This window comes from Poromitra crassiceps (assembly GCF_964638095.1).
Source record: "Poromitra crassiceps genome assembly, chromosome: 22".
Lineage (NCBI taxonomy): Eukaryota > Metazoa > Chordata > Actinopteri > Beryciformes > Melamphaidae > Poromitra > Poromitra crassiceps.
In genome coordinates this window covers 17,350,103-17,367,602 of record NC_139647.1, presented here as the reverse complement: position 1 = coordinate 17,367,602, position 17,500 = coordinate 17,350,103, and the positions used below count along the sequence as shown (strand labels likewise).

The 17,500-nt window shown below is 45.0% G+C and overlaps 1 protein-coding gene across 1 annotated transcript in view; it reads left to right on the top strand.

Annotated features, from left to right (window-relative positions):
* Positions 1-17,500, top strand: part of LOC310795968 (protein kinase C epsilon type-like) — a 93,562-nt gene that overhangs the window by 305 nt on the left and 75,757 nt on the right. The window contains exon 1 of the mRNA XM_083658080.1: positions 1-317. This exon is cut by the window's left edge and continues 305 nt beyond it. Within this exon, the coding sequence (XP_083514206.1) occupies positions 1-317 (317 nt within the window). The remainder of the gene's footprint in view (positions 318-17,500) is intronic.

The following is a 17,500-nucleotide window of genomic DNA, read 5'->3' as shown; positions in this document are numbered from 1 at the left end:
CGCTGGAGCTGAAGCCCACCGCCTGGTCCCTGCGGCACCAGGCCGTGGGCCCCAAGACGCACGCGACGTCGTTCCTGCTGGACACGTACCTCGCGCTGAACGTGGACAACTCGCGCGTGGGCCAGACGTGCACCAAGCAGCGCACCAACAGCCCCGCGTGGAACGACGAGTTCACCACGGAGGTGCGCGACGGCCGCAGGATCGAGCTGTCCGTCTTCCACGACGCGCCCATCGGGTACGACGACTTCGTGGCCAACTGCATCATCCCGTTCGAAGACATCCTCCTGCACAATGGCAGCAAGCACTTCGAGAACTGGGTGAGTTTTTCTTTTCAAGGCATGGCACGCGATGTCACTCCGTCACACACTGACTGTGTGTGTGTGTGTGTGCACCAGCCAGGCAGTCACTCCGTCACACTGACTGTGTGTGTGTGTGTGCACCAGCCAGGCAGTCACTCCGTCACACTGACTGTGTGTGTGTGTGCACCAGCCAGGCAGTCACTCCGTCACACTGACTGTGTGTGTGTGTGTGTGCACCAGCCAGGCAGTCACTCCGTCACACTGACTGTGTGTGTGTGTGTGCACCAGCCAGGCAGTCACTCCGTCACACTGACTGTGTATGTGTGTGTGCACCAGCCAGGCAGTCACTCCGTCACACTGACTGTGTGCACCAGCCAGGCAGTCACTCCGTCACACTGACTGTGCACCAGCCAGGCAGTCACACAGGTCAGTTCAGTCACAGACTGACTGTGTGCACCAACACTTCTCCCCAAAACTTCTACTTTCAATATGGCACATTCTATTCTATTCTATTCTATTTCTATTCTATTCTATTCTATTTCTATTCGATTCTATTCTATTCTATTCTATTCTGTTCTGTTCTGTTCTGTTCTGTTCTGTTCTGTTCTGTTCTGTTCTATTCTATTCAGGCTGACACATCTCATACATAACATCATACACTCCAGTCAATCAATCATGCACATGCAATTCATTATTCAACACTCTACAAAAATACTGTATAGCCTACCTACCATCATATTATCCTATTCTATTCTCTTCTATTCTATTCTCTTTGAGGCTGACATACGTCTCATACATCATACACCTCCCAGCCATTAGACCAAATGGAATTTTCCCCTATAATGACCAATAATGCAATCCATTCAGCACTCCACCAGAAACATCTCCATAGATTACCTACATGTTCTATTCTATTGACTGGGGACCACCCTGGAACCCCCTCAAGGACCCCTGTGAGAACCACTGTCAGACACCATAGACCTCAGTTATAGACCACTGTCATACACCATAGACCTCAGTTATAGACCTCATACACCATAGACCTCACTTATAAACCACTGTCATACACCATAGACCTCAGTTATAGACCTCATACACCATAGACCTCACTTATAGACCACTGTCATACACCATAGACCTCAGTTATATACCTCATTGGATTTTCCCTATTATTCCCAATCATGCAATTCATTCAACACACAAAAACATCTGCACAGCATACCCTCATGTTCTATTCTATTCTATTCTATTCTATTCTATTCTATTACAGGTGTGTGCCCTTATTATCATTTAATTTGTGGTAGTTTGTCTCCTACAGTATAGTATGTAAGTGTAGTATTCCTGTAATATCCATACAATAATTCCATTTGGGACTTATAGTTTTGTGGTGATATCCTTTATATGATAATAGTTTGTTTTTACAAAGGCTTGATTCTACTGTATTGAACACTAGGCTAACTGACAGCAGCACAAACACACACCATGGGGGTTCTGGTATAGCGCTCTGCAAGAAGCACATAGCTTGAAGAGAGATAATGAGAGGAAAAGTGGGATAGCTGAGGATGTGGTTGACATTCACATGTTCAACAGCTTTGTGTGGTGTCAGTGATGTGTCTGTGTGTACATGGTCACACCTGGCTGTCACACACACTGTAAGCATTCAGGGTTAGGGTGTGCTTCTTAGCTTAGCTCAAACTACACAAACCTTCCACTGAGCTAGCTAGCCTAGCACCACTTGACCTGACGAAAGTTGATGATTACGCGCGATCCGGTCCGATCCACCTCCTGAAAGGACTCCAGGTTCACATCATGGTGGAAGGAGATGCGTTTGAACTTAGGAGTGAGTTTACCAGGTGCTATATTACCCACACAGCACAGAGCACACTGACTGTACTACACACTTGTGTTGTGTGTGTCATCCATGTGGGTAATAATGCGTTCACATGTCAGCAGCATTGAGAGGATAATGCAGTATATCATGTTTCTGCCCTCTCATAAGCTGGTGTAGCAAAGCCAGAGACAGGCTGAGAGGGTCTCTTTGTGTGCAAGCTAAAGGCTCAGAGATATTCTATATGGGAAGACGTGCCATACAGGTTCACACAGAGCATGCAACTGATGCATGTGCTGCTGCTGTGCCAATATAAAAGTCCTCCTGTTTGTCACTATCTATCTATCTGAACAGTACAGACTTGGAGCATTCCTTTAGGTTGAATAGACCAAACTCATTGAGATGTTATCCGTGTTTCTAGAGAAAGACATTGGTCTGTCTGTGTGCAGAATTATGCAGAAAGTCATATTTATTTGATTTCTGCCAGGTTAATTGTTATATGCCGCTCTTCTTAGGATTAGATTTTTTTTTTAATTCACAACAAAAATAATTGAGCAATGAAGAAGTTTTGTACATGTTGTTACACCCAATGCTGATGAGATACCACATGATGTAGCATCTTAATCAGCAGTGTGACTGTAACCTTTTGTCATTACATTTTGTAGCACTAATGAGATACATTGTTGTAACAGTTTTGTTGTGTAACACAAGCATGCAGGTGTAAGGACGCAGGTGCACTAGCACTACACACGCACACACACACATGCATGCACACACACACACACACACACACACACACACACACACATGCACACGCGCGCACACACACACACACACACACACACACACACACACACACACACACACACACACACACACACACACACACACACACACACAGTACACACACACACACACACACACACACACACACAGTACACACACATGGCAAGAATCAGCTCATGTCTTTGTTGTCTGAAGCAGCTGAAGCAGACCGATGTTTGAGTGTATTATTGATGAGGCCATCAGGTCCATTATAGAGAGAGAGAGCGAGAGAGAGAGCGAGAGAGAGAGAGAGAGAGAGAACAAGAGAGAGAGAGAGAGAGAGAGAACAAGAAAGAGAGAGAGACAGAGAGAGAGAGAGAGAGAGAGAGAGAACAAGAGAGAGAGAGAGAGAGAGAGAGAGAGAGAGAGAACAAGAACAAGAGCTGGATAAAATGGGAGGTGGGTGAGTTGGGTAACAGCTTGCAGCATATTGGTGCTAGTGAGATATTTCAACAGTGTACTGCTGCAGGGCCTCTGTGCTGCATGCTGTGTGAAGGCTGCAGGGCCTCTGTGATGTCACTTGAGCAATTGTGATGACATCATCAGTGATGTCACTCGAGCAACTGTGATGTAGTATGAGCCGATGGTGCACAGTTGCATGATGGCCCCTATAGGTGGGTGGGCGGTGTCTGTCTGTCTGTCTGTCTGTCTGCCTGCCTGCCTGCCTGTCTGTCTGTCTGTCTGTCTGCCTGCCTGTCTGTCTGTCTGTCTGTCTGTCTATCTGCCTGCCTGCCTGTCTGTCTGTCTGTCTGTCTGTCTGTCTGTCTGTCTGTCTGTCTGCCTGCCTGTCTGCCTGTCTGTCTGTCTGTCTGCCTGCCTGTCTGTCTGCCTGCCTGCCTGTCTGTCTGTCTGCCTGTCTGCCTGTGCCTGCCTGTCTGTCTGTCTGTCTGTCTGCCTGCCTGCCTGTCTGTCTGTCTGTCTGTCTGTCTGTCTGTCTGTCTGCCTGCCTGTCTGCCTGCCTGCCTGTCTGCCTGCCTGCCTGCCTGCCTGTCTGTCTGTCTGTCTGCCTGCCTGCCTGTCTGTCTGTCTGTCTGTCTGCCTGCCTGTCTGCCTGCCTGCCTGCCTGCCTGTCTGCCTGCCTGCCTGCCTGCCTGTCTGTCTGTCTGTCTGCCTGCCTGCCTGTCTGTCTGTCTGTCTGCCTGCCTGTCTGTCATGATTTTGGGAGCCATTATTTAAATTTGAGCAATGTAAGCATCAAATGGTTAGCTGGATTATTTTAGGGCAAAAAAAACAGAACACCCCTGCACAGCAGCACTTGGTCTGCATATAAGCACTTCACCTTGGAATGCATGGTGTCATCTTGTGGATGCTTTAGGCTGTGCTCCCACAGGAGGCACAGTGTTTTAAGCACCTGCATCTTTCCCCCGCAGTACAAGCACAAGTTATTTAGGGCGCTCCCTATATAGCTGCAGTGCACATTCACCTGTTCTGTCAGACAGACACATAAATGAGCATCACAGGTGGGAAATAAGAAGCCTCTTCATTTCCCACTGAGTAATGTTCACTTTAGCTTCATCTTGGAATAGGCAAGCAGAGCAATGGTGCAGGAAGCGACGTTCACTTTGGCTCTCTATAGCGACGCTCATAGCTGCTTTTTGCATTTTGATGCATGAGAGAAAAATGTCTTATGATTTATGGTTGACGGTCTTATTATGTCTTATGATTATGGCCTTAAGCACAACGATTCACCTCTTTGTTTTGTCTGACTTCCCCGAGACTGTGGCCAAGCCAGCAGACATGTTTCAGCAAGAGACCTGACAGCCTGTATGAGCCCCAGGAACTATTGTAGTTCAAATTGTTGTTGAGTGTGTCCAAGTTCATGCAATATAACCTCATCAACGGATTTTCTTGTACATGTGCATGTTCATATTTTGATCTGTTAATTGACTTAACCCTTGTACGCCAATTACGAATAATCCTCAACTTACTGTTAGTCCATCTGATGGACCTTAATGGGAATACTGTACTAATTTATAAATATTAATTTAAATTTTTAAATTTTTGACTGTTTATAATTCATTGGTAACTTCTTCCCTAATACCTCATACCAACATTTCATACCTATTCGAATTTTAACCCCTCAAATGCCAGTGTACAGTAAGTACAGTAAAAAAAAAAAAAAGTACAGTAAAAAAAAAAAGTTATTTTTTTTTCCTTTCCATAAAGACAAACTGGATTTGGGTCTGATATTATGGGCAGCTTGGGGTGTTTTACAAATGTCACCACTGCAAGATGCCTAGTGTCAAAGATTGGCAGGAATGATGTCACAATACCTATGACATCACTAGCCTATGACATCATCAGTGATGTCATGAGATGATTTTTGGTCAATAATATGTCACTGATGACATTACTGATGATTTCACAGACATTGTGACATCATCAGTGGGTTTTTGTATTTTTTGTGATTTTTTGTAAAAATAATATTTTTTCATATTTTGAGCCAAAAATCCAAAAAGCGCATGTTTTGGACTACCAGCCATTTCCCCCAAAACACACAAACGAGCTTTAGTCCAGCATCCATCCTGGTCTAAAGGCTTCAAATCAGTAGTGTGGACTGTCAAATTCAGTTTTCTAATATTTTTTTTAGAGATGATGAATTGTCCAGTCAACCCAAAATTGGGTGTGTTGTTTTTGTATTCTTTGCCTCTCACTCGTCTCAGAAGTCCCTCTGCTGTCCAAACAGCGTTCAGCAGCATTGGTCTTAACTATAGGACATGGCTTGCTGCTGCATGCAACACTCTAGCTTGCAGCTACTAGCATCAGTGACTTCTTTCCCATGGGAAACTCCCAAAAGGCATTTCCAGTGAACATGAGGGTGTGAACAGAAACCTTTCCCCCACGTTGTGACTAGTGCCTGATCAAAACGAAAGAAAAACACTTCCATTCAAAATGTCAAGAATAACTGTGTGTGTGTGTGTGTGTGTGTGTGTGTGTGTGTGTGTGTGTGTGTGTGTGTGTGTGTGCCAGCCTGTCAGTGTGTTCTGATTGACTGGGTTAATGGTGAGTGAGTGTGTGTGTGTGTGTGTGTGTGTGTGTGTGTGTGTGTGTGTGTGTGTGTGTGCCAGCCTGTCATTGTGTTATGCTTGAGTGAGTTAATTGTGAGTGTGTGTGTGTGTCTGTGTGTGTGTGTGTGTGTGTGTGTGTGTGTGTGTCTGTGTGTGTGTGGGGGGTTGTGTGTGTGCGCGTGTGCGTGTGTGTGTGTGCCAGCCTGTCGATGTGTTCTGCTTGACTGGGTTAATGGTGAGTGTGTGTGTGTGTGTTAGTGTGGGTATTGCTGATTTGCTGCAGCACTGCTAGTTTTCCGTGTGTGTGTGTGTTGCTGCAAGGCACGCTTGCAAGCCTCTACAAGGGCCTGTGAGGAATCAGCCTTTGCAGCAGCACAGCACACAGTCATAGCACACAGTCATAGCACACAGTCACAGCACACAGTCATCATAGCAGCCCAGCTGGTCACACTGTTACTCAACCAGAACACACCAACTGTGCCCCGGGCATCCACACCACCGTGAGGCGGCACATTGCATCTCACTGCGTCTGTGCACGTTCACTTTACACACTGGCACACACGCATGCTCGCACACACACACACACACACACACACACACACACACACACACACACACACACACACACACACACACACACACACACAGACACACTCAATCCACATGCCAGCGATATGAGCTCATGATCCAGCAGGCATGAGGAAGGACGTGTAGTGATATGATGTAGTGTGATGTGTATGATGTAGTGATATGATGTAGTGTGATGTGTATGATGTAGTGTGATGTGTATGATGTAGTGATATGAAAATGGTGATTGTGCAAAATGATCTGTGGGCACAAAGAGTCAAAGACCACTGCCTGAATTGACATCATGTGGTCATTCTGGACCGTCCCGCTGTTCAGCTGGCACCCACTCTTTCCATGCTTTTTCCACTGTCAGGTGGGCACTGGCCACTTTTAGTACGCTTATGAGATCCTCTTTTAGGCTTATTTGTAAACTATGACTACATTTACTACCATATATCTTTACACTAAAGCAATGTTTTTGTGTTAAAATATGTTAAATGGCTCTATATTCTGACAGCAATCACTGAAATAGAGGGTTTGGTCAGTGACTTGGAATCCCCAACCCCCCGCTGTCCTCTCTCTCCTGTAGTCCTGCAGGCAGGGCGGAGACGTATCTCTGCAACCGTAACTCGTACAGACTCACGGATGGCGGCGTTGGATTCGGGGTGAAAAAATCCATAGTGTTATAAAGAGTGTATTGTAAGCACCCAGAGACAAATGCAAACCGAGAGCACAAATCCAATCACACACAGACACACAGACACACACACACACACACACACACACACACACACACACACACACACACTAGACATCAAACGCAGATGGGATTTCTAATCTGATCAGGAATTCATCCTGTCATCTCTGAGCGGTGATGTCATCATGTGTGGGCAGTGGCCTTGTTAGAACTTGTCATTAAAGAGAGGGGCGGGGCCGAGGCCAGAAGGGACAGAGAGAAACACAGCGTTTGATTTAGTGCACAACAGACAGCGAGTGAGGGGAGAGAGACAGCCAGGCAGACAAGAGAGAGAGAGAGAGAGAGAGACAAGAGAGAGAGGGGAGAGAGACAGCCAGGCAGACAAGAGAGAGAGAGAGAGAGAGACAATAGAGAGAGGGGAGAGAGACAGCCAGGCAGACAAGAGAGAGAGAGAGAGAGAGAGAGAGACAGACAGACAAGAGAGAGAGAGAGGGGAGAGAGAGACAGGCAGACAAGAGAGAGAGGGGGGGGGGAGAGAGGGGGGGGGGGGGGGGGGCAGCCAGGCAGACAAGAGAGAGAGAGAGAGAGGGGGGAGAGACAGCCAGGCAGACAAGAGAGAGAGAGAGGGGGGAGAGACAGCCAGGCAGACAAGAGAGAGAGAGAGGGGGGAGAGACAGCCAGGCAGACAAGAGAGAGAGAGAGGGGGGAGAGACAGCCAAGCAGACAAGAGAGAGAGAGAGGGGGGAGAGACAGCCAGGCAGACAAGAGAGAGAGAGAGAGAGGGGGGGGGGGTGGAGAGAGACAGCCAGGCAGACAAGAGAGAGAGAGAGGGGGGGGGGGGGGAGAGACAGCCAGGCAGACAAGAGAGAGAGAGAGAGGGGGGAGAGACAGCCAGGCAGACAAGAGGGAGAGAGAGAGGGGGGAGAGACAGCCAGGCAGACAAGAGAGAGAGAGAGAGGGGGGTGAGACAGCCAGGCAGACAAGAGAGAGAGAGGGGGGAGAGACAGCCAGGCAGACAAGAGAGAGAGAGAGAGAGACAGGCAGACAAGAGAGAGAGAGAGAGAGACAGGCAGACAAGAGAGAGAGAGAGACAGGCAGACAAGAGAGAGAGAGAGAGACAGGCAGACAAGAGAGAGAGAGAGAGAGAGAGAGACAGGCAGACAAGAGAGAGAGAGAGAGAGAGACAGGCAGACAAGAGAGAGAGAGAGGGGGCGTTGAATTAATGGCTCTATTAGTCCATGGGCCAAGGCAAAAATCGGTACCACCTGAGGTGACCGCACGATTTTGTTATTTTTGTCTTCCTACATGTCTCTAGTTTATATTTTGGTATGATAACCCTGCTGATTTGGTAGCTTAAGGATAGTTATCACTCTGTAAACAAACCTACCCCCATATAAATGACAAAACCCTGATTTATGTGTATTAGTCCAGATGATATGTGAAAATGATGTTCCCTTTTTCGTAAAAGCATGAAACTTGGTACGCTTATAGTTTGGGGCCCTGTACAGTTTCAGAAATTGAGCCATCGCAAAAATGCCTTGTGGCGGCCATTTTAATTCTGCCATAAGCAAATTATGTAGTTTGCATCCTATCTCCTGAACCACACATGCTAACACTGAAAAGGAGATGTCTATCCCAATGTTTTCATGGTCAAGGATTACAATGATACCATATAGAACATCATAAACTGTTAAAGTGACTAATCAATGGTGAATTTGATGACGTTGTGAGAAGGAAATGACAGTATCTGATAACCGATGCTATAACTTCAAAGCCATGACCATTCTCTGGCTAAGATGTTTTGATGAGTGATTTGACTTATATAGACCTTTTGTTAAAATAGCGCCCAGGTCCCTCCTAAGGATCCTGGGATTTTCCTTGCCAGATGGCCAAATCCAAGATGGCCACTGGCGCCATGTTAAAAAATTTAGTTTTGACCCAGAGCACATAGAATAATGTATGAAGACACTTTTCGGTGTAAGTCAACCACGAGGAATCCGATTCTGACATCAGTTTGACATTATGGCATAGTTTTGACCCAGAATTCCAAGATGGCTGCCATCCAGTATTGTGGAAATGTAACTTTTGAATGGGAAGGTATACTGTGCGTTTGGGGTTTACCACAAGGAAGGAGATTAACAATGGTGGATGTTTTGGGAGTCATTTCAGAATTATGTTCAATGAAAATATGTTAATGTCAACACCCATTTTACCTTGGTACTGCTGTACCAACTACCCCCAGGATTTCTTGCATTAAAATATTTAATGAATGTATGACAAGATAACTAAAATAAGCTCTTTTTATTAGCTGTAGCTATAGATTCTGAATCATCAGATTCCGGTCATCATCTTTAGCCAAGTATGCTGTGTCATACCGGTCGATCACACAGATATGTCAACATCACCATGGCGGACAAGGATGATGGATGACACCTTGTGGAGATAGTCCGACCACTTGTATGGGGTGCCATCTTGTGTCTGCCAATCCAATTGCTGATGGAGTTGCCATCATCTACATCATGCCCATGTCAACGAGAGTGTTGTAGGGTTCTTGCAGCCCTACAGATTGGAGATAGAGCTTCTAGATGCGCTTGCTCTTCTGCGTCTTCCTGTATGTGCTGTTGGAGTTGAATAAGGCCACACATTCATCAAAAACACAATGTTCCAGCAACTCGTGGAGGTTTACAAGTTGACCACAACCAGGTCAATCACTGCCTTGGAGTGCTCCACTCCATCTCAGCAGCTCCTACCTTGAGTTCCTCCCCGGGTAGTCTCGCTTGCCAGACTCCCTCCCTACAATGGCAGAGTCTGGCTGCTAATACCTCCACCCTGGTATAGGGGAAAAAGGCTCCGTTCACCTTTACAACTATCCACCAAACGTATCAAGCAGGCCTGCTTTATTGCACAATCCAGATCCAACCGTTTTCAGCATGTAGCAACGAGCTAGCATTGTTGATGTTGTTGTTTCACAGTGGCACAGGCATTTGAGATAGACAGATTCGACACGGAGGGAGTGGAAACGAAATCCATAAATGGTCGCCACCAGTCAGTCAGAGCGGGTTGGAGCATGCATGCAGGGAGGAGGGTGGAAGATGATTGTGATGCTGCAGACGCGAAGTGCCGCTGTGTGTAAATTCAGCTCGAGCAGGACCCTGGCCATTCACACCAGACGCACTGCTTTGCTCCGCGCCGGTGACCACTTGTACTGACTTCCTATCTGGCTTCACACAATCACTCGCGGGTCTCACACAAAAATAGATCAGACGCCGAAACAATCTCTGCATGGGGCGAGCCGGCCGCATCACGGCTGGTCTGACTGAACGGTCTAATGTGCTAACAAGTGCACCAAAATGAAACTGGCTGCGCTTCCAGATGCTTCATCACTTCAGCGTCTGGTGTTTTTGCTCCTTTTCGCATCCACTCATTGCAGACTTAAAATCAGCCCATGCTGCAGGAGAGGAGAAGTTGACCAGATTCTTGCAAGTCCCGGGGGCCCTATCTTCGCAAAAGCGGTACGCCGCGCGCAATGCAAATTGGGGGCGTGCACAAGCGCATGCCTGTTATAATTTTACTGGACATAGACGTGCCACAATCAGCCGTTTCTGCTCAGAATACGGGGCAGCACCTCTTACACGCTAAAAAAAAGCACCTCTTACGCGCTAAATACTCTGCTGCGCTTGAGCGCACCATAATCTCTATGCTGTGCAGCGCAGAGTAAAATTCCTTTTGGATATGTCATTACACACGGACGTGCCCACACCAGGACATCAAATTCTGCTGCTAAAATTGGATATTAGCAGATAATTCAGTGAGGCAATGCAATCAACTATAACTCACTGAGAAACTTTTATCACATCGCAAAGAGGGAAATTAATTGAGAAAACTTGTTGGACAATGGACATAGGCTATTCACCTTCACCTTTCCCATAGTCTCGCTGGCCAGCCTCCCCTCCCACACAGGTCTCCATAGTGGGATTGCGATGGGCAGCGCTTAGCGGCAGTGCCCTTGGAAAATAGTTTCCAACAATCCAACTTGCCCTTTTCAGCGTGTAGCAACGAGCTAGTGTGTAGGTTTCTGCCGTTAGCTTGCTAGCTAGTTAGCGTTGTTGTTTTCACTGAGGCGGCAGGGCACTATTTACAGCGACACACAGGGAGGAGGGAGTGGAAGCTGCTCTGATTGACGTGGTCGGAGCCAATGACAGAGTTTGTAATAAGCCGGGAGCAGACATCCGGCACCCACTGAAACAGTCGCTCCAATGGGAGAGCAGCTGTAGAGCAGGGGAGGGCTTATCCCAGTTGCCTGTTTCCGTGGCGCCAGACTCCTCTCCCGGTAGGGAGGGGAGGCTGGCCAACGAGACTAACATAATTATGAAATTACCCTCAAAACACAATAATTGTCATTACTAAACCATGTTTGGTAGGCATGGATTTGCAATTAAAATAGCTATAATTCACCATTGTTAATCTCCGTCCTTAGTCTAAAAATGGTAAACCCCAAACACCACATACGTATATGTTGCCATTCAAAAGTTAAGTTTTCACGCTACTGGATGGCAGCCATCTTGGAATTGTGGGTCAAAATTATGACAGAATGTTAAACTGATGTCAGAATCAGATTCTTTGTGGTTGACTTACACCGAAAAGTGTCTTCATACATTATTCTAGGTGCTCTGGTTCAAAAGTAAATTTTTCAAGATTGTACCAGTGGCCATCTTGGATTTGGCCATCTGGCAGAAAGTCGGAGGATGTTTGGGAGGGGCCTGGGGGCTATTTTAACAAAAGGCCCATAGAAGTCAAATTACTCATCAAAAAATCTTAGCCAGAGAGTGGTCATGGAATTGAGGTTATAGCATCAGTTATCAGAAACTGTGATTTCCTTCTCACGTCATTAAATTCACCATTGATTAGTTACTTTAACAGTTTATGATGTTCTATATGGTATCATTGTAATCCTTGACCATGAAAACATAGGGATAGACATCACCTTTCCTGTGTTATCATGTGTGGTTCAGGAGATATGATGCAAACGACATAATTCACTTATGGCGGAATTAAAATGGCCACCGCGAGGCATTTTTGTGATGGCTTAATTTCTGAAGATTTACGGGGCCCCAAACTATATGTGTACCAAGTTTCATGCTTTTATGAAAAAGTGAACATGATTTTCACATATCATCTGGACTAATACACAGAAATCAGGGTTTTGTCATTTATATGGGAGAAGGTTTTTTACAGAGTGATAACTATCAATAAGCTACCAGATTGGCACGGTTATCATACCAAAATATAAACTAGAGACATGTAGGAAGACAAAAATACAAAAATTGCGCGGTCCCCTTAGGTGGTACCGATTTCACCATTGGCCCATGGACTAATTGCATTGTATCCTTCTCAAAACACCACTGAATTCACCAAAACACCACTTAATTCACCATTAACTATTCATGTGAACAGTTTATGATGTTGTATAGGGTGTCATTGTAATCCCTGACCATGAAAACATAGGGGTAGACATCACATTTTCTGCGTTATCATGTGTGGTTCAGGAGATATGATGAAATCAGGGTTTTGTCATTTTTTGGGGGTAGGTTTGTTTACAGAGTGATAACTATCCTTAAGCTACCAAATCGGAAGGGTTATCATACCAAAATATAAACTAGAGACATGTAGGAAGACAAAAATAACAAAATCGTGCGGTCACCTCAGGTGGTACCGATATGTCAAAATTTGAGCCTTGGCCCATGGACTATATGTCTGAATGGCTGAGTGAGTGAAGCGGGTGGGGGGGTGGTGGTGTGTGGAGTGTTTGGTGTCACCCACACAGTCTCTCTGCTTTAAAGAGGACATGAAACATTTGATCATACTGACTTGAGTTCAGAGCTTTTCAAAGTGGGAGGCGGGGCCTCCCCAGGGCCAGGGGGGGGGGGGCTCTAAACAATTTCAGGGAGAACACGAGTGACAACATATTTAGTTATTACATTAGTTATCAAAAGGAGATCATAATATACAGAATAGCCTAAATGCGTGTGGTTTGGTGAAAGAGATAGTTCAGAGATACAGTAATTTGGGGGAATTTTACGGTTTTTCCCACTTTCCCAGAGTCAGACACAAATCAGTGCCTTCAGACAGACCTTTTTTAATCTGAAGTCTGTTAACAGTAATATCAGGCTATCAGGGATCAATAGTTGAGTTGCAAAGGGATCAAATAACATATTCCTGATCGGTGGGGGGGGATGCTTTATCCAGGCTTTGTCTGAGGGGGAGGCCCACTGTCTCAGACTTTGAAAACCCCTGCTCTAGGGCTGTTGGAACGAATTTCGAGATTCGAATATACTTCGATTTCAATAATTATTAATACAATTTGATTATTTATTTTAGAGCCCCTTTAGCTTTTAGCCTGCAACGAGTTTAAAATGCACTTAACCCAGGATTAAATGTCATGCGAAATGGGGCATCAACACTGTACATAAAAGGGAGAGAGACACCGAGCGAGAGAGAGAGAGAGAGAGAGAGAGAGAGAGAGAGAGAGAGAGAGAGAGATGTGTTTTGGTTTGCCCTGGCAGGACAAAATATCCTCTTCTGAAACCATGACTCAGCTGATTGAGGTATAGGTCTATCCCCTCTCTCTCTCTCTCTCTCTCTCTCTCTCTCTCTCTCTCTCTCTCTCTCTCTCTCTCTCTCTCCCTCTATTCATCTCAGTCTCTCTTCCCTGCTCTCCCTCTTTCTCAATTCAGTTACATTCATTTCATTTCAGTTCATTTCATTTCTGTATTCTATTCAGTTCCATTGAATGAGTGCTACATCAATATTCTCAACATTGCTCTGTGTGTGTAGGGATGAAATGATTACCGGTTTAATGATAAACCGTGATAAAATTCCTGGCGGTTAGCAATACCGTTTTAAAAATGTAATTAGCATTAAACCTGTGTTACAGTACAGTGACTACCGTGTTACCGCGATTACAGCGCTTTGAAAAACACGGTAAATACTGTCCGTCATCAACCAAAGTTAGCAACAGTCTCCTAGATGCAGGCCTTGCATGGTGAAATGATTTCAGTGAGTGTACTGTTTTTTTGTTTTTTAGATTATTTTCTGGTCATTTTGCCTTTATTTTATCCAGATAGGTCTCTGTAATCGTGATATGAAATTTTCATACCATTTCATATCTATCTATCTATCTATCTATCTATCTATCTATCTATCTATCTATCTATCTATCTATCTATCTATCTATCTATCTATCTACCTATCTATCTATTTATCTACCTATCTATCTATCTATCTATCTATCTCTCTATCTCTCTATCTATCTATCTATCTATCTATCTATCTATCTATCTATCTATCTATCTACTATCTATCTATCTATCTATCTATGTATCTATCTATCTATCTATCTATCTATCTATCTCTCTATCTATCTCTCTATCTATGTATCTATCTCTCTCTATCTATCTATCTCTCTATCTCTCTATCTATGATGTATATAGTCAGGAATGTATAGCACTCCATTGTATGTTTGCACAGACCTCTGAGACTTCCATACTGTATAATAGTGCCTGCTGGCACCAGAGAGCGTTTTTCCCCTGGACCTGCTAGTCGTTGTCATTCGCTGTCTTACTCAAGGACACTTAAACAGGACATTTTCAGCCCAGTTAATTCTATTGCCATCCAGTTGAGCATCTTAGGCCAGTATGAAGTGTTCTTCTGCAGACAGAACAGAACAGAGGAGCAGCACAGGCCTTCTCTCTTCTTGACCCCGTTTCCCCTGCGGGCCGTAGTGGAGGGGTGCTCCTCACTGTCCCCTCTGTGGACCCAAGGAAATGGGGGCGGAGCTGCGTTTGTGCGTGTAATGCGACTATGTGTGTGTGTGTGTGTGTTGTGTGTGTGTGTGTGTGTGTGTGTGTGTGTGTGTGTGTGCGCGCGTGTCTGTGCACACATCTAAATATAGGGGCGGTGTGTTTGAGTCACACGGTAGGCCCTACTTCCTGTTTTCACTCTCCAAGTTTACTTCCCAGAGAAAGAAGGGAAGAGGGACAGAGACAGAGAGGGAGTGCTCCTCAGGTACCCCCCCTCCCCCTCACCCCCCACCCCCGTGTAAGCATGTTATCCTTTATTTATACCATGGTCTGGGTGAATACTCGATTCTGATTGGCTGCAAGGTGTCCATTAAAAAGTGATATTGTACAGTGATAATGGACACCTAGCTAAATGGTCTGTTCACCGTTCATATCAATGCGCCATAGTTTCATCAGTGTTATCAGGAGAGCAGTTTGAGCTCTATACCCCCGTTAAGGGTTAATATGACAATTTTGGATCTTGAGAAAAAAATTGACTCGGTCAAAGTAAGTATTTAAATCACCCCTGTGTGCTCAGTTTATCAAAAATAACTCTTATTTACAATTTTGATTTTCGTTTCGGAGATTTTTAACCTCGCGTCACCAGGCTCTTCTCGGCGACAAAGGAGATTTCCCTCGGCTCGTGCACGAGCGGGGGCCTTTGAGAGAGAGAGAGAGAGAGAGAGAGAGAGAGAGAGAGAGAGAGAGAGAGAGAGAGAGAGAGAGAGAGAGAGAGAGAGAGAGAGAGAGAGAGAGAGAGAGAGAGAGAGAGAGAGAGAGAGAGAGAGAGAGAGAGAGAGAGAGAGAGAGAGAGAGAGAGAGAGAGAGAGAGAGAGAGAGCTCTCTGCATGTCACCACAACAGCACACGCAGTGCGAGCCCCCGCTGCTCTGTCACTTCCTGAAACTCTTCGCTCTTAAATGTTAATATACTTGGCCAATACGTATCTATCATACAAAATAAAGCAAGCGGCCAAACGGTAATGTCTTCATTTAATGTAGAACGCAAAACATCGTTAAACCCGCATTCCTGTGATAAAATTAACGTTTGAGTCGGCTTTAAAACGGAGGGTGGTGGAAGTGGGAGGGACTATTTTATTTCGTGGAAGACTGATTTACAGTATGAATAACAGACATTTAGCCATTTAGATTGCTTTATTTATTACACATGGAAATATAAATGACTGGTCTTATTGTTTTGTTGGCAAGTGACCATGGTATAAGCGGGTTAATGCCCTTCGAGGTGTACATTATCACTTTTTAAGGGACTTTGCGGAGGCAAACCATCCTCGGCTTCGCCTCGGACGGTTCACGCCTCTCGCGTCGTCCCTTAAAAAGTGATAATGTACACCTCGTCGGGCATTAACCCTTACGTATCTGCTGTTGTCTCCATGTATGTAGCTGGTATAGTCATGTATTTAGTAGAGATGCTGCGATCGAGATTTTTCAATTCCGATCCGATTTCGATATTTTAGCTCAAAACCGATCCGATTCCGATCAAATTTCGATACCCGATTCGATACCGATTTCGATCCGATACCGATACAGCACATATTTAAGTCTCTCTATGCTGTCTGATAGCTAGCAGGCAACAAACATTTTTAGGGTTAGGTATGTATGTGTGTGCTTTGGTAATATAGTATGTAAACGATTTAGTTCATCTAATTCATTTGATGTAAAACTAAAACATAACAATCAAATTAGGGCTGGGCGAGATGGATGATTTAATATTCCATAGCTCTGACCTAAGCAAATCTGACATCACTATTGTGATATAATATTTTTTTTAGTAAAGTGTATCAATAGTCAATACAAAAAATAATGGCTTTTATAGAACCGAAAGCCTAGCTGCTTAGTCTGCAGATAAAACATAAAAAATTACATTTAGACTCTTATTGGCATGACGGCAACATATAAGCGGTCTGAATTTTGCATGGGGCCAGTTCTATATAGTGAGGCATGGAAAGCCTCACTATACGCCATCATATCTGTGTCGTTTCACTTTTGACTGAAAAATGATGCCTGTAGTCTAGATTAAAGAAAATACATGTATGTGATGTTGACAATTATGTAGGCTATGTGCGCATTCGTTTTCCTTATAGATCATGAGTGCTCCGCAGCTAGCTACGTTAGCTTGCATGTAACGTTTAGCGTTAGTTGATTTTGGAGACACAAACCCTGGACGTTTCATTTTGAGTAGGCTAATGCATGAGGTTCTCTATGGTTTACACCAGCTCTGGGAGTATGAAATGCTTTAAATGCGGGGGTTTTGGTCACAACAAGCTTGTGGAGCGCTGCCCTGCTAGATAGCCTAACCAGCTAGCTAACGTTAGCCATCATCACAACAGTTAACGTTAACGCCAAAACAAATCCGCTGCCTCATCCCCACGTTTGGTTTAGCGTAACGCCAGCTCAGACTTTCCCCTAATCTCAGAAACCT